This window comes from Sphaerodactylus townsendi, linkage group LG06 (genome assembly GCF_021028975.2).
Source record: "Sphaerodactylus townsendi isolate TG3544 linkage group LG06, MPM_Stown_v2.3, whole genome shotgun sequence".
NCBI classification, from domain to species: domain Eukaryota; kingdom Metazoa; phylum Chordata; class Lepidosauria; order Squamata; family Sphaerodactylidae; genus Sphaerodactylus; species Sphaerodactylus townsendi.
The window spans coordinates 28,688,710-28,706,400 of NC_059430.1; the positions used below are offsets into that span (position 1 = coordinate 28,688,710).

Sequence of the window (17,691 nt, forward strand, 5' to 3'; positions counted from 1 at the left end):
GGCAAGCGGGGACCTAGCAACCTTGGCTGAAAGAGTTGTATTGAAAGTCTACCTCTATGAAATCATAGAGTCCACCCTCATAAGAACATAAGAACTAGCCTGCTGGATCTGACCAGAGTCCATCTAGTCCAGCATTCTGCTACTCGCAGTGGCCCACCAGGTGCCTTTGGGAGCTCACATGCAGGATGTGAAAGCAATGGCCCTCTGCTGCTGCTGCTTCTGAGCACCTGGTCTGCTAAGGCATTTGCAATCTGAGATCAAGGAGGATCAAGATTGGTAGCCATAGATTGACTTCTCCTCCATAAATCTGTCCAAGCCCTCCAAAGCATTCATTATCTCCAAGGGAACTGATCTCTGTAGTCTGGAGATCAGATGTAATATCAGGATATCTTCAGGCCCATCTGAAGGATGGCAACCTTACACACGGCAGATGTGAAGGTGCCTACGATAAGCATTTCATAAGATTAAAAAGTGTCACATACACAGGTGTCAAACTTGCAGCCCTCCAGATGTTATGGACTACAGTTCTCATCATACCATCTCATCATCCTGGCAGGGGATGATGGGAACTGTAGTCCATAACATCTGGAGGGCCGCAAGTTTGACACCTATGAGAGGACAAGGAGCAGAATAATAATAATAATAATTGCAGCAGCAGTATATATACATCTGGAAAAGCTGCCCCAGTGTTGCAAATGTAGGTGACATTTCTGGGAAGCAATCCATGAGCCCTACAGAGATGTTTTATCCTGCCTACAGCATCATCTCTGAAAAAAAAATTCAACAAATACAGCAGGATCCTCTGGGAATACAAGAGAAAATGTCTATGGTTTGTATCTGCTGGGACTTCGTTTGCATCTGCTAGTTGTTGGAGTTTTTCCAGTCAGAAAATGTACCAGGAAATCATAGTGACATTTCACACCAAGCAGAAAAATGACAGTCACTTCAAAATTTCAGTTTGAAACTTTTACAACCATGTATCTTTTTAAGAAGCCTTTTGTATATTCAACAAATAATAATCTGCAACCTACCCATCCCCTACTTTCCTACTCATCCCATGCTTTTTGGCACATAAACCATAAAATGGTTCCAGGAGCTTTACCTCTGAGATACAACACTATATTTGCATGCTTGCCACTTTTATGGCACAAACCAAATGAATGCATCTGGAATTCAGTGTACCCTTCTCTTCATTTGGCGGACTGAAGGGATGTATTTGTCATTTTCCCCCTTTGCAACAGAAATCTGAAACTTTGAGATACAGAGTTTAATGTTGTCTTCAATTTTTAAGGGTTGGACTCCACCACCATTTTTTTTGCTCAATCTTGCCTGGTTCCCCACCATACTATAACTCCATATCACATTGGTCTCATGGTCCCCAGGATAGCTCTTTTAGTAGTCAAACAGGAATCCCTCTTTCTTTTATCACTGATGGAAAAGTTAATCGGAGTCAACATTATGCCTCCAATATTTAGCATTATAATTGTTATACTAAAACCCTAAGTATATATACTCAGAAGTAAATCCCACTGAGGTCAACAAGAGTTACTCTGTAGTAAGTGTGCTTAGGATTGCAACCCTAATAATTATAAAAATAACATGTGAATGTTAGAATCCAAGTCTGTGTTTGGTATACATGTGCTAGGGCGGTTGACTTCCACTGTTTTCCTCCACTGGTAGAAAACCATGTCAAACCTTCATGGAATCCTCAATAAGAAAGAGCCAACCCCTGATTCTATACCAGACATCACATTTAACTTTCCACAAGCAGCACTAATCAGTGTTGCTATCAGGCTGGTGCACAGTGTACAATGTCACATCCTTCTGGAAAATGCCAACTTTTTCATCACATCCTTGATTCTACATTTCACAGGGACAGAATGAGAACACTTGAATGCAAATATATTTTCAGTAAGAACACTTCCAGGATAATAGTTCTATAATGGCAAGGGTTAACATTATCTGGATACACATAAAAAAGGTTGTGAATTAGATCCTTCAATTGTTTTATTAAAAGGTGTAAATTACAACCAAGTTAGTTATTTCAGTGCAGGTACAATCTGGGGATAGAGACCCACTCTTGCTATTATAAACGTAAAACACTTCCCCTCCCCCAAGCGAAAAAAATCAATTGGTTTTTCACTAAGTGGCTAGTCCCACAGTACTGTGACAGCTTGTTATGACATCATAGAACCTTTATTGTGTAGGTTTTGGGAGGTCCACAAGGGTCATACGGTCCCGCCTTAATTTGTGAAGTCAGGCTTTAAGATTCAACTCATAAAGGGGGAAAGGAAAAGTTCACAATGAATCTACACTTTTCAATATACACAGTCATCGTCATCATCATCATCTACTAAACCACATTACTGCCCTTTATTGCAGATTTCTACAAATGAAGTTAAGATTATATCTTTAAAATGTTAGTGTAAAAAATAAAAAAGGAAAGAGGGTATATTTGTATGTTTTATTTCTTCCTATTGTACAATTAAACTATAAATAAATTGCCTAGGTGTCAATGAAAGTGGTTAACTGATTACATTCGAGGAAGTCCCTTTCCCACGCAGCACGGTGCAGCCTCCCTATTCCAGTGTCTTCTCTTGTTTCTTGCCTTCTTTTTTCTTTTTCTTGGGTTCTGGGAAGACAAAAATAATGACAAATTCAAAGGTGCCTCTAAAACAGAGTTCAGGAGAAAGAGTAAAATTGTGATTACCAAACATCTGGCAGGCAAGGCAAGATTTTTGTCCATGTCCCCAAGCACACACCTGTCGGTCATGTGGGGGGCGCCAGACACCCCTTCACGTGACCAAATGGCATGCGCCCCAGCCGCACACCACCAAGTCCTGCCCCTCCAAGCTTGCAGGGAGGCTGGGAGTGGGGAGCCACCTGGCCAACCCGCCACTGCCGAGCCCCACCCCCTCCACTTTCACGCAGGCCAGCTCCTGGGGGGTGGGACTTGGTGGCATGTGGTTGGGGCTGCACGGAGGCATGGGCGCGGCTAAGGGGTGTGGCCCTGCTCCCTGAGGCCCCCGCCGGCCTCCATGCAGGAAAACTGGCTTTCGAAAGCTTTCAAAAGCCAGCTTTCTGTGGGGGACGGGGCTCAGAGGAATGTCCCCACCTCCCCTGCACTGAGGTGTGTGCCCCGCCACCCCTGGTCTCCGTGCAGGTCGGCTTTTGAAAGCTTTTGAAAACTGGCCTGTGAGGAGTGGGAGGGCTCAGGGGCGGGGCCACACCCCTGAGCATGGGGGGGGCGCCCAGAGAAGGAGTTGTCTCCAGCTGCCATTTCCCCCAATATGCCTCTGGGCTGGAATCTAGGGTCAGCACGGATATGTTGTCACAAAGTGTATCCTCTGAAGGTGCCATTTCCTCCAACTGAACTGATCGCTGTAGCCTAAAAATAAGCTGCGGTTCCATAATGCTGGCTCCTTCTGGAGGTTGTCAAGTATAGGAGACAGTACTAAAATCAAAATTGGTTGCAGTGATTCACTCCAAGAGAGGAGGAACTCTGAGGTTTCCTCGGCATCAGAGGTGACTGAATGATTGAGTCTGTTAGGTCTCAAACCTTAAGCCAATAATCGGACTCTGTATATTTGATCAATAGCATTCTTTGAGACGCATCAGAGAACCAGAGCTTGGCAAAGCCAGTTCTGGGGAAACCTGGCTTTTGCCACCCCCTTTTATCCCCACCGAGTCCCCGCTCCTGAATTCCCCAAAAATTATGAAAAAACAGTCCCCTTCCCTTTTCAGGCTCAGGCTTCGACATCTAATAAAGCAGTATATAAACATTATAAATAATTTATAACTTACATTTTAAAATGGATACAAAACTAAAGACTAACAATATAGCTAGCACAGGCCATTGATCAGACCATTAACATGTCCCTCATTCTGCCAACAGTTGCAGCTTCAAACTTGAATGGGACTTCAGATGCAGCAGTGAGGGAGGGAGGAAAGTGGGAGGGAGGAGGGGAAGGGGGGGGAAGATGTATTTAGAACATCTCTCTGCTGCCTCTTTAGAAATTAAACAATATAATTTAAAATGGACATAAAGAAGAGTAAAAACTATCTGTGAAACAGAAGCAAACCATTTCAAAAGCTGGTAATTATAAGCCTGGGTAAAAAAAAATAGATTTGTTTTGACCTGCTGCCTAAAAGAAAGTAAAGCAAACAACCAGGCAAGCCTCAGGGAGGGAGTTGCTACTGCAGAAAACATCCTGGCCGCTGCCCACCTCACCTCTGAAAGGGCACACAGACAGCAGGGCTTGAATCTCAGGTGAACCGGATAATGCAATAGGAAACAGTCCTTCATGTATCCTGTCTCAAGTCATTTAGTGCCATGAAAAAACACCACACTGCCCCTAACTAGAGAATGAGTGAACTAAAGCAAGGAAGGATGAATTCTCTCCCTCTACTCGCATGCACCAACATAACATCAGTTAAAAGGCAATGCATATGTTGATGATAGCTTTCTAAAAAAAAAAGAACGAATGCGGCTTGAAAGCTGGTGGAGGGAGGGACAAAAAAAGAAACCAAACTGCAATTCAGGCAGAGCTTTTCCTAGCTCTGCCAGCCAACTCTATTTGGCATGCAAGCTATTGTCTCAGAGGTCTGGTTTGAAAACATGAAAATAGCAGGCAGCTCCAGATGAAACCAGGTCACGGCTCAGTGGAAAGCTGGGGGGGAAAAGATTTCATCCAGACACTGATAAACACAGAGAGACCCTCCCAACCTTTCTGTTTTCATTCATTCTGGAATCTTTGGGTTTTTCTTTTCCAGAGAGCAAAAGGGATCAGGAAAGGTGGGAGAAAGCTTTCTCTCCACCTCCTTCATTCCTAAGACTGTTTTAGTGTTTCCTTTCATGCTGACACAACAGCACTGTTGTGAAGATTTTAAAAAAATGCAGGCAATGGTGTCGGGCATATGAGAGATCCAGGTTCAAATCCCCACTTTGAGTGAATTTTGGCCAGTTGTCCACTCTCAGCTTAACCCACCTGTTGTTGGGAGAATGACATGAAGGAGGGAGTAGGGTAGAATGACTCTGTAAAGGCTTTGGGTGCCCACTGGGAAGAAAACATGGAAGAACTAAATGCAATGTTGACAGTTATATATTTGGTAGCATGTCAACTGTGATTACTTCAGAGCATCAAAGTGGCAATTACAATCATCTGTGATCACCGTTGAGTGAAATGTATTATATAACTTGTAGGGTGAGACTAAACACATTTCCCAACGTAAAGGATCACATCAGCTCTATTTGTATTAAATGTGGTGCACACAGGTGAAATGTAACATCATTACAGGTGATGTAACATCATTACCAAAAATCCCCCATCCCCATAACTATCTCTATACATTGTGATCAAGGACTGGGGTAACCAACATTTTTCCTAGTAGAGCTCCTGTTACCTTTAACAACAGTGTATAACAAGTAGAAGTTCAGCAGATGTTTTCCCCATCCTTACATGATGGGGAGCTGGGGATGTTTAGTCTGGAGAAGTGTAGGTTAAAGGGTGACATGATAACCAAGTTTAAATATTTGAAGGGATGTCATGTCGAAGAGGGAGCAAGCTTGTTTTCTGCTGCCTCAGAGACTAGGACACGGAGTACTGGATTCAAGGTGAAGGAAAAGAGATTCCACCTAAACATTAGGAAGAACTTCCTGACCGTCAGGACTGTTCTACAGTGGAATTCACTGCCTCGGAGAGTGGTGGAGTCTCCTTCTTTGGAGGTTTTTAAACAAAGGCTGGATCAGCATATGTTGGGAGTGCTTTGATTGTGTGTTCCTGCATTGCAGGGGGTTGGACTTGATGGCCTTTGTGGTCTCTTCCAACTCTATGATTCTATGATCATGAAGGGAAAAGTGCCATTTGCTGAGTTTTTGCTTGTCCTTTATCTGTTAGAGAAACAGAAGTTCTGTCAGGGAAAAAAACTGATCCCATGGAACCCGAGTGGTTTCTTTGCCTACCCAGATCCTGTTTGTGGGGGTGGCTTCTTTAGGGATTCTACATCACATTTGTACAACTACAGTTTCCAATATCCCTTTAGGCAAGCCAGAAGGTTCAACCTGACTTGCATAAGCAAATTAGATTTTTAGCACAGAAGTATTTCTGATTGTAAGTATGGGAGTTACAAAGGAAGCAGTTAAATGCTCAGATCCAGGAGACAATCAGTTAAGTCTGGAAAGGATGCAAAATTTTAATTCTACGATCAATTCACAAACCAGAAATCTCCAGTCTAGTGGAACTACTGTCTGACTTCTAACAAAACGTTTACTTAAAACTATATCCCAACGATTTGCATTGAACTTGTGCTCAGGTATGACTGCTTAGCACCACAGTTTTGTAATTTGGTAGCAATGCAACCCAGTACTGAATAGCTGCAGGCAGCATTTCTCTAAATAGTCACCTTTACTTTTTTTTTGTGCGCAACCCTATACTATAGAAGCAGCAGGGGAAAACCAATTATCTGAAGAGCTGGTGCCCGAGGATTGAAGCAATTTAAAGCCACAAAAGGGAAATCGAATAGAATAATTACCCTTTAAATGGGAGTCAAACCCAAACTACGTGGCTATTTATTTTCCTACCCAGCAGGGAAGGGCTGGCATGGTTTTAATTCCAACCATGGTAAATTGCAACCTAAAAAGCAATGTGAATCATAGAAAACAGTGTCGATTCACAGTTCTGATTCTGCTGATGCAATGGTATGCACATAAAATTGAGGGCACTCATCAAAGAAATGAGAATGAGGGCTAGATACCTTTGATTCATGGGCACATTCAGCTTTTTTCTTTAAATTTTCTGTTCAGAAGTTGGAGCGGCATATGTTCTTCAACAAATTAAATGGTTGTTGCAATTCTAATCTGAACAGCATAGCCCACGCTTGAACAACATCATTCCAAAAGTTAAGTGAATGGCAATGAGATTGCCCTGCACACGGGTAGAGAAAAATCAAGGCACTGAAAGAAAGGTGGCAATGGAGTGTGCCCCATTAACATTCTTAATGCAGGCCTAGGTGTCTTGGAACTGATTCTTGAATTGTATCACTTTAGATTTTAAATGGCTCTCGCCTGACTGGATTCTCCTTGGTCTTCCATGAAAAAGAAAAACTCCCAGCACGTAGAAAATGCACAGTAGTCTCCATCTGTTGGTGATCTATTTCAAGGATGTTTGCCAGGTCCCCCTGGCCACTGGCAGGGGTTGGAGGGAGGAGTTGCCAGATTCAAGCTGGAAAACTCTGGGAGTTTTGAAAATGGAGCGTGGGGAAGACAGGGACCTCAGGGGAGTACCGTGCCTTAGAGCATAGGTGTCAAACTTGCAGCCCTCCAGATGTTATGGACTACAGTTCCCATCATCCCCTGCCAGCACCATGCTGGCAGGGTGGGGGGGGGTGGGGGGGGGGGGGGGGGGGGGGGGGGGGGTGGGGGGGGTGGTGGTGTGGGGGGGGGGGGGGGGGGGGGGGGGGTGGTGGGGGTGGGGGGGGGGGAGGGTGTGGCGGGGGGGGGGGGGGTGGGGTGGGGGCGGGGGGGGGGGGGGGGGGGCGGGGGAGGGGGGGGGGGGGGTGGGGGTGGGTGGGGGAGGGGGGGGGGGGTGGTGTGGGGGGTGGGGGGGGGGGGGGGGGGGGGTGTGTGGGGGGGGGGGTGGCGGGGGGGGGGGGTGGGGGGGGGGGGGGGTGGGGGGGGGGGGGGGTGGGGGGGGGGGGGGGTGGGGGGGGGGGGGGGTGGGGGGGGGGGGGGGTGGGGGGGGGGGGGGGTGGGGGGGGGGGGGGGTGGGGGGGGGGGGGGGTGGGGGGGGGGGGGGGTGGGGGGGGGGGGGGGTGGGGGGGGGGGGGGGTGGGGGGGGGGGGGGGTGGGGGGGGGGGGGGGTGGGGGGGGGGGGGGGTGGGGGGGGGGGGGGGTGGGGGGGGGGGGGGGTGGGGGGGGGGGGGGGTGGGGGGGGGGGGGGGTGGGGGGGGGGGGGGGTGGGGGGGGGGGGGGGTGGGGGGGGGGGGGGGTGGGGGGGGGGGGGGGTGGGGGGGGGGGGGGGTGGGGGGGGGGGGGGGTGGGGGGGGGGGGGGGTGGGGGGGGGGGGGGGTGGGGGGGGGGGGGGGTGGGGGGGGGGGGGGGTGGGGGGGGGGGGGGGTGGGGGGGGGGGGGGGTGGGGGGGGGGGGGGGTGGGGGGGGGGGGGGGTGGGGGGGGGGGGGGGTGGGGGGGGGGGGGGGTGGGGGGGGGGGGGGGTGGGGGGGGGGGGGGGTGGGGGGGGGGGGGGGTGGGGGGGGGGGGGGGTGGGGGGGGGGGGGGGTGGGGGGGGGGGGGGGTGGGGGGGGGGGGGGGTGGGGGGGGGGGGGGGTGGGGGGGGGGGGGGGTGGGGGGGGGGGGGGGTGGGGGGGGGGGGGGGTGGGGGGGGGGGGGGGTGGGGGGGGGGGGGGGTGGGGGGGGGGGGGGGTGGGGGGGGGGGGGGGTGGGGGGGGGGGGGGGTGGGGGGGGGGGGGGGTGGGGGGGGGGGGGGGTGGGGGGGGGGGGGGGTGGGGGGGGGGGGGGGTGGGGGGGGGGGGGGGTGGGGGGGGGGGGGGGTGGGGGGGGGGGGGGGTGGGGGGGGGGGGGGGTGGGGGGGGGGGGGGGTGGGGGGGGGGGGGGGTGGGGGGGGGGGGGGGTGGGGGGGGGGGGGGGTGGGGGGGGGGGGGGGTGGGGGGGGGGGGGGGTGGGGGGGGGGGGGGGTGGGGGGGGGGGGGGGTGGGGGGGGGGGGGGGTGGGGGGGGGGGGGGGTGGGGGGGGGGGGGGGTGGGGGGGGGGGGGGGTGGGGGGGGGGGGGGGTGGGGGGGGGGGGGGGTGGGGGGGGGGGGGGGTGGGGGGGGGGGGGGGTGGGGGGGGGGGGGGGTGGGGGGGGGGGGGGGTGGGGGGGGGGGGGGGTGGGGGGGGGGGGGGGTGGGGGGGGGGGGGGGTGGGGGGGGGGGGGGGTGGGGGGGGGGGGGGGTGGGGGGGGGGGGGGGTGGGGGGGGGGGGGGGTGGGGGGGGGGGGGGGTGGGGGGGGGGGGGGGTGGGGGGGGGGGGGGGTGGGGGGGGGGGGGGGTGGGGGGGGGGGGGGGTGGGGGGGGGGGGGGGTGGGGGGGGGGGGGGGTGGGGGGGGGGGGGGGTGGGGGGGGGGGGGGGTGGGGGGGGGGGGGGGTGGGGGGGGGGGGGGGTGGGGGGGGGGGGGGGTGGGGGGGGGGGGGGGTGGGGGGGGGGGGGGGTGGGGGGGGGGGGGGGTGGGGGGGGGGGGGGGTGGGGGGGGGGGGGGGTGGGGGGGGGGGGGGGTGGGGGGGGGGGGGGGTGGGGGGGGGGGGGGGTGGGGGGGGGGGGGGGTGGGGGGGGGGGGGGGTGGGGGGGGGGGGGGGTGGGGGGGGGGGGGGGTGGGGGGGGGGGGGGGTGGGGGGGGGGGGGGGTGGGGGGGGGGGGGGGTGGGGGGGGGGGGGGGTGGGGGGGGGGGGGGGTGGGGGGGGGGGGGGGTGGGGGGGGGGGGGGGTGGGGGGGGGGGGGGGTGGGGGGGGGGGGGGGTGGGGGGGGGGGGGGGTGGGGGGGGGGGGGGGTGGGGGGGGGGGGGGGTGGGGGGGGGGGGGGGTGGGGGGGGGGGGGGGTGGGGGGGGGGGGGGGTGGGGGGGGGGGGGGGTGGGGGGGGGGGGGGGTGGGGGGGGGGGGGGGTGGGGGGGGGGGGGGGTGGGGGGGGGGGGGGGTGGGGGGGGGGGGGGGTGGGGGGGGGGGGGGGTGGGGGGGGGGGGGGGTGGGGGGGGGGGGGGGTGGGGGGGGGGGGGGGTGGGGGGGGGGGGGGGTGGGGGGGGGGGGGGGTGGGGGGGGGGGGGGGTGGGGGGGGGGGGGGGTGGGGGGGGGGGGGGGTGGGGGGGGGGGGGGGTGGGGGGGGGGGGGGGTGGGGGGGGGGGGGGGTGGGGGGGGGGGGGGGTGGGGGGGGGGGGGGGTGGGGGGGGGGGGGGGTGGGGGGGGGGGGGGGTGGGGGGGGGGGGGGGTGGGGGGGGGGGGGGGTGGGGGGGGGGGGGGGTGGGGGGGGGGGGGGGTGGGGGGGGGGGGGGGTGGGGGGGGGGGGGGGTGGGGGGGGGGGGGGGTGGGGGGGGGGGGGGGTGGGGGGGGGGGGGGGTGGGGGGGGGGGGGGGTGGGGGGGGGGGGGGGTGGGGGGGGGGGGGGGTGGGGGGGGGGGGGGGGGGGGGGGGGGGGGGGTGGGGGGGGGGGGGGGGGGGGGGGGGGGGGGGTGGGGGGGTTGGGAGGTGGTGGTGGGGGGGGGTGGGGGGGGGGGGGGGGGGGGGGGGGGGGGGTGGGGGGGGGTGGGGGGGGGGGGGGGGGGGGGCGGGGCGGGGGGCGGGGGTGGGGGTGGGGGGGTGGGGGGGGGGGGGGGGGGGTGGGGGGGAGGGGGGGGGGGGAGAATAGAATAGAATAGAATAGAATAGAATAGAATAGAATAGAATAGATGGTACTCTTTTTAGAGTGAAAGAGTATTTCAGGATCTCCTGCTGGAGAGACGGGTGTCCAGGATGGCAAAAAAGCATTTTTCTACTTACATCTAGTTAGGAAGCTGGCTCCCTTTTTGCAGCCAATTTGTGGCTGCTTTTGTTGGTGATTTGGGAGCTGCAGCTGGTGCAAATTGCAGTAATTCATCTGTTACCTGGGGTTAGTCAATTGGAACAAGTCACTTCTATTCTGAAACCCCATAACTGACTGCTGACAAATTTCCCAGTAAAATTCAAGGTGCTAGTGCTCACATTTAGAGCCCTACATGACCTGAAAACCATATATTAAAGGGATGTTGCTTCCTGAATGTTCCTGTGCGGCAGCTCTGTTTTACCCAGCAAGGTCTACTATCGATGCCCTCACTGTCTAAGGCATGTTCTGTCCCAGTCTGGGCTCCAGGTGTTTCAGGGCTGCCCCATAACTCTGGAACAGTCCCCATGAAGAGGTCAGGTGACTCATACCCTCCTGGCTTTGCAGCATGGCTGCAAAAGAGATGCTCCAGAGGGCTTTTTTTGGCAGCCTGAGACTTGGTAAAGGAGGAACGTTGGGAGGAGGTCAAAGGGTGCAACAGTTCTAATCTATGCTCTCCTATTCATGCATTGTGTCCAGCTTGCCAGGATAGAACCTGAGATCTTTCACAAGCAAGGCAGATGCTGTGCTACTCAGACTGCAGCCCTGATCCAAATTGTCCCAGCCTTCAGGGTGGCTTGGTTGATAGCACTGTTGGAGTGATCATTTTTATGTGAAATTTCCCCATGCTCGTTTTGTACTTTTAAAGACTGTTCAGTATTTTGTGAGGGGATTTTTTGCACTTTGCATTGGAGTCCCCATTTAATACCCACATGGCTTGTGCAGTTACCCCTCCCCAAACCCATCAGTGAACTGTACCTTGCCTATGTGTCCGTCTGATTGGCTAACTGATTTCCAACATGAGGTTGGTTGTTCTGATTGGCTGTGCTGCCCTTCCTCCCCTTTTTGAATTAGGGACACTAGGTAAAACATTCAGCATAGCTGTGATTATGGCTGCTTGCAGGGCGAAGGAAATATTGCTTTGGAAGGTTATTGTTGAGGTTCTTCAAAGCACTGGTCCTATTCTGATACTTTGCTGTGTTTATGCTCCATTCATGATTACTGATAACTGATTTTATTCACAGGATGTGTGTGTGTGTGAGAGAGAGAGAAGAGGGGGGGGGGAACCATACATCTCTTTTGGCCAGCAGAGATTAGAGTTACAGTTTCCGTTCACCTACCCTGAATGGGTTCTTCAGGCAGCTGGCTGTCTTTTCCCTTTGAAAGCCAGAAGGATTTCCCATTCCTGGAGTGCCAGAGCTTTTTATTTCCCCCGCACTGCTCTACCTTTTCATTCTAAGCCAATCTACCACCAGCAAATTGAGATGACAAGAGGTTTTTCGTTGGCAAACATATGCAGATGTGTAATTTGATGGCTTCTGGGCTGTTGAGCTGAGTAAATGTCATTTGTTTGTTGGGGAGTCTCAATTCACCAGGGGGAACAAAAGAAAAGAATCCTAGAAAGCAAGGTTGCCAAGGCTGACTTAGCCCACCACTCCACTCCACACCTCATTCAAGATATGTATGCTCCCCCCATCAGCTAATGGGACCACTTAAAGATATTGCTAATTTCATTGTGGAGTTTAAAAGAGAGGTGTGTGCATGAATATGTTGTACACTGTGATTTGTATTCTCTTTACTACGGTATACTGAAACGAAGAGAGAATTGCTGGGCAGTTTGGCTGCCCAGAGCACACCTAAAGGTCAGGTAGATGTAAAAGCAGAGAGAGACCAGGAGAAACAAAGGAACCAACTCCTCTTCCAGACTACTGATTACACTGCAGAGGGGGTGGAGAAAGGGGAAATACTAGCATGCAAATTGAAAAAAAATGCTATCCATCCCACCTTTTTTGGGCAGGATAAACAGTACTCTGTGAAGGGGCACAGACTTTTCAGACATCTAAAAAATAGGTATCATGTGAAATTATGCCATTCCAAAAAAAGACAAAGGAGAAACTGGTTTGAGAAAGAGGGTGGGGGTGGGGGTGGGGGTGGGGGTGGAGACAAAGAAAAATCAGGCCAGAGAAAAAACATTAACAAATAAAAATAAAAATGGAACATTGAGGTTTTCTGGTAAGCCACAAATGTGGTAGCAAACAGTGACACCTATTGACAGAACATAGCACTGAAGACCATAGCATTCATTTTGTTATGCCAAGAGAGCAGGACACTACAAAGGGTGACACTCAGTGATTGAATGTTTCATTCTAGGACAAAAGGTGACATAAAATAAAGCAGTGCCCATAATACACCTGCCTCCTCCCCAGTTATCTACAAAAGAGCCTCTTCAGTCCCATAGGACCAGGCAAACAAAAATAATCTGCCACCAAAGGGGAGCTTAATAGAAAGAAGAGAAATACAAACCATCACTGAAGCAGTTGTTACCCTTGTAAGCTTTACTACTCCGCAGGCACTTTTGGTCAACAGAAAGATCTTTCCCAATACCAGTTCCCAGACAGGTAATGCCAAGGACTTAACCAGGGGCATTTTCCAGAAAGAAAAATCATGATTCACATTCTCTTCTCAAACATATAAAACTACTCTCTTTTGCCATCAAGTCACATCTGGCTTATGTGGACCTTTGGTGAGGTTGTCAAGGCAAGAAAAACTCAGGCTCATTCCGCACATGCAGAATAATGCACTTTCAAACTGCTTTCAGTGCTCTTTGAAGCTGTGTGGAATAGCAAAATCCACTTGCAAACAGTTGTGAAAGTGGTTTGAAAACACATTATTTTGCATGTGCGGAAGGGGCCTCAGAGATGGTTTGCCATTGCATAACTCTGCTTCATAACCGTGATATTCCTTGGAGGTCTGCCATCTAAATACTGATTAGGACCCACCCTGCTTAGCTTCTGAGATCTGATAAAATCAGTCTAGTTTGGCCTATGCAAGTCAGGGTACAAAACTACTACTTGTTGATGTTTGGAATGTGTTCTTTTACACAACCAAACAGTACCAAAACACTTATATTATCTTCTTCCCTTACTCTATAGATCTCTTGCTTTATATAACAAGACTACCACATCTGTATCGATTTTCCTTTTGCTGGAGGGCAACACCAGCCACTGCCATTCGCCTGCTGTTTCTCATATTGTCAATAATGTTATATTTAATACCGGAGAATAGATTTTGTGATCATTGTGCTCTACGTGCAACTAGTTACGGATCAGAGGAATTGTTAACCTCAAGCAGTTATTGCTAAAGCTTACATGAAGGACATTCTCTATTGATTCCTGCTTGCTGGCATGGACATCACAGTGACACTAATTGCTCATGTCAAACTGTCTTTATTACACTCTCTGTTGAATTGCTCCCAAGTCATTCCTCAGTCATTTCATTAGTATGGACATAACTGGGGTTCACTGATCAGGAACAGTGGTTTCCAACCAGTGTCCCAAGAAAACCTAGAATTACTCAGAAGCTTATCAAGGTTCTGCCAACAAGGAATTAAGTGATGTCAGAGAAGTTTCCTTACACCTTTGGCATGGCTGTGGATCATCTCCTGCAATGAACAGAGTTAGGTATATTCTCAGTTCAGATGAGGCCATGAACCCTACCACTGGAACTAGAAAACTGTGAAACTAAAAATGGTGAATTTCAGCACTTGGAATTTCAGAATATAAGCTACATCTGTTCAGAAATCAATCCCTCAGTATAAGCCTGACCCAAACCGTCCAAATTTGGGCCTAGCTAGGGCTAGTCACAGTGGCGTAGCGCCAAGGGAGTGGGGGCGTGACGCACCAGGCACGCTCCGATGCAGGATGTGGTGGGGGCTTGGGGCATGGCAGGGGTGCAGGCGTACGCATGCTCTGGGCGCAGTTTCCCCCTCCTTCGGCCCTGGCTAGTCACCACTAGGTAATCATGACTGCTAATTATCTCCACCTTCCAAACAAATTTGCCCTTGCAAAGGGGTGAGTGAACCAGTTAAGGATGTCATCTCCAGCTTGGGAAATTCTTTGAGATTTGGAGGCAGTGCTTGGAAAGGGTAGAGTGTAAGATGCTGAGGGAGCTCAGTGAAGATGTGATGGCACAGAGCCTGGGGGCCCCCAGTGAGACACCTATCAGTTCCATGGCTAGAGTTATCAACTCTAGAATGGAATATTACTGGAGATCTGAGGGTAAATCCTGTGGAGGGTGCGGTTTGCAGAGTGGAGAGACCTCAATAGGGTATAATGCCATAGAATCCAACCTTCAAAGCTGCCATTTTCTCCAGGGAAACTTAACTCTGTACTCTGGAAATCAGATGGAATTCCAGACTAGAACTTGGCAATGCTAGCCATGGCAATTGCCAGCATCTTTCCTGGTGCCCGCCAAGTGTTTTTTAGAAAGTAGGTGAAGCACAGCAAGCAGAGTTTATGCAAATTAAAATAACATTGTTTCAGTGGCAGCTGCCACCCTAGTGTTGGTTCCATTTTCTCTCTCTCATGGGTCTGCCTGTTGATACCGCCTCAGATGAGCAGGAGGTGGAGGAAGTCAGTCCCAGCCCTGGGCTGATATCAGAGGAGTAATCACAGGCAGAAGGTATGGTAAGCAGGCCCTCAGCTCTCCAGCTCAGGAACTTGAGCTGTGCCTGAAGCCCAGCAACCACCCAACCTCTTTAGGATCGCCAGCAGACATTTTGAAAGATATTGCTTTTAGATCTGACAAAAGGAGTTTTGACTCTCAAAAGCTTATACACTCCCCCCTCCGAAAACCTTCTACTGATCTGCAGGGTTTCTGCCTGTTTTATTGCCATCTAGCATTCTTCTCACTATCCAAACCAAGAAGAGACCCTGGAATTTGATTAGATCCTGCTGCTCTTTGGGTAACAGCAGCAATTCTGAACCAGTAAACAAGCAGCCACGCAGTGCATCTTTTATGATATGTGCCAGTACCTTGTCTTAGGCTCACTGGCACACCATGCAGCCTCCACTCCCGCTACCAATTTCCCTGCAAATGCAGCAGCTGCTGCAGCTGCAGAGTTCATTAAAAGACTGGATTAATTACAGCAGAAGCATATTTATCTGGGAATGACACAGGTATGCCTCTGAACAAGCACGTGGCTCTGTGTATGGCAGTTTTCTCACAAATCATTCCTTTAAAAGAAACACGTGCAGGGCGACCTCCACTTCATTGCTTTCTGCTCTTTTACCACTTACCAAATCGTGATTAAAGTGAGCGTTTTCGTGGACACTCACCAATGGTTTACTCAAAGTCTGAATATACTGCACGTGAGGAAGAAATAAAAGCCGATCGATATACACGCGTCTTTTAAAAAGTAACTTCTAAATGAAAAAGGGTTAACCAGAAGTCAGGAGTCAAAATTGCTGTTACAAATATTTGTACCGACCACATATTTCAGACTAGGGCTTCTAGGCAGTGCCTAGCAATTGGTGGGAGGAATGTGGGCAGAGAAATGAAAAAGGGCACAATGCCAACCGTGGTGTTACATCTTTTCTGGAAGTGACGTATATTTTTTTCCAGTGATTCCTAGAGCTACCCTATATCATGCCCAAGTTTGTAGCAAACTGTCACAGCACTACATGCGATGGTCCCTTTTTGAAAATATTTTTCCACTGCCACTTTGCATGCTGGCACCCTAACCCTAACCCCATACTCATCCATCTGTCTTCACAGAGCAAAGAATCCTATTTAAACAATGATCCCAATTGCATAAGTCCTCTGTAGAGGTCCATAAGAGGGTAAAATGAATGGATGTAAGAGAGGGCCATGACACCATGTACATAACACAAATCATCTAAACAAATGCAAACATCCTATAATGTGTATTGAAGTATCTTCATGTAGCTTTTCCCATGTCATCAGAAGCACCGCTTTTTGTGATTCCCCAATCATACACAAAGCGTCATGCACATTTTAGTGTATGGCTATAAGTTTAATAATAATTTGTTGTATAATAAAACAAATTTGTGCATACGTGGGTGTTTTATGTACCAGTACCATCTCACTTCTCCCTGCTACATACATTCCTTCTACTCACACAGAATAAGAGGGCTATACACAACTAATCATTGTCTATGGCTCTCTGTTGAGTGTACTTTTAGTGACAAAGCCAGCTGTTCAGCTGAGCAATGTGAGAAGGTCCTAAATTAAGAGAGGTCTAAGGTTTGATGCTGTTTTTATTACGCTTAACTACGGTTGCGTGAAACTCATCTTCCATTTTGCAGCTGACATTGTACTCTACATTAAAATTGAAAAGATACAGAATTACCCATTTCATATTTCCCTAAACTGCTGTTCCAAAAATTACTACACACATTAGCACCATTACTATCATTAGATTTCCATTTACAAAGCACCTGCAAACTCTAAGCACTGCAATATGCTGGATCAAAAGCTGCCATTCTGCACTTTCAGCGTCATGTAGTGGTTAAGAGTGGTGGACTCTAACCTGGAGAACCAGGTTTGATTCCCCATTCCTCCACATGAGCGGCAGACTCCAATCTGGTGAACTGCATTTGTTTCTCCACTCCTACACATAAAACCTGTTGGGTGACCTTGAACTAGTCACAGTTCTTCAGAACTCTCTCAGCCCCACCTATCTCACAAGGTGTCTATTGTAGGCAGAGGAAGGGAAAGGTGTTTGTAAGCCGCCTTGGGTCTCCTTACTGGATGGAAAGGTGGGGTATAAATCCAAACTCTTATTTTTCTTCATTGAATGAATGTTTTACACCTTGCATTACACCCAGAAAAGTGTACTAGGTCTCAAGGACAGTCTGAACTGATGACGCATCATGCAGCAACCTTGTTGAATGAAAGCAGATCCATGCATAGTCAAATGCCAGGATAGGAGACCACTGAGAAACCTGACACATTCTACCTTAAGTTCCAAGCTGGAAAAAAGGCAGGATATAAATGCACATTATAAATAAAAAAGTTACTCTGAGATGCTCTTGTCCAAGTGGAAAGAAATTAAGTATTGCTTTGCTATCAGAAGGCCAGGAATCTAATAAACAACTTTTAAGCGGACAGCAATGCTCGCTAGAGAATCCAGCTACCAGCAAAGGAATTGAGATTAAAGCTAGATAAAACCGATAGTCCAATTCCACAGAGAAGGTGAACTTTGGCTCATGAGACCAAGGCCCCTTCCACACAAGCGTCTTGCATTTTCAGAGCCGCTTTCACAACTGCTGCGCGGTGGATTTTTGCTATTCCG

General features: G+C 51.9%; 1 protein-coding gene across 1 annotated transcript in view; it reads right to left on the minus strand.

Moving 5' to 3' along the window:
• Positions 1 to 1,989: 1,989 nt before the first annotated feature.
• The window catches only part of PTN (pleiotrophin), a 105,384-nt gene continuing 89,682 nt past the window's right edge, over positions 1,990 to 17,691 (minus strand). Inside the window, exon 5 of the mRNA XM_048501312.1 lies at positions 1,990 to 2,632. Coding sequence (XP_048357269.1) covers positions 2,580 to 2,632 — 53 coding nt within the window. The 3' untranslated portion in view covers positions 1,990 to 2,579. The remainder of the gene's footprint in view (positions 2,633 to 17,691) is intronic.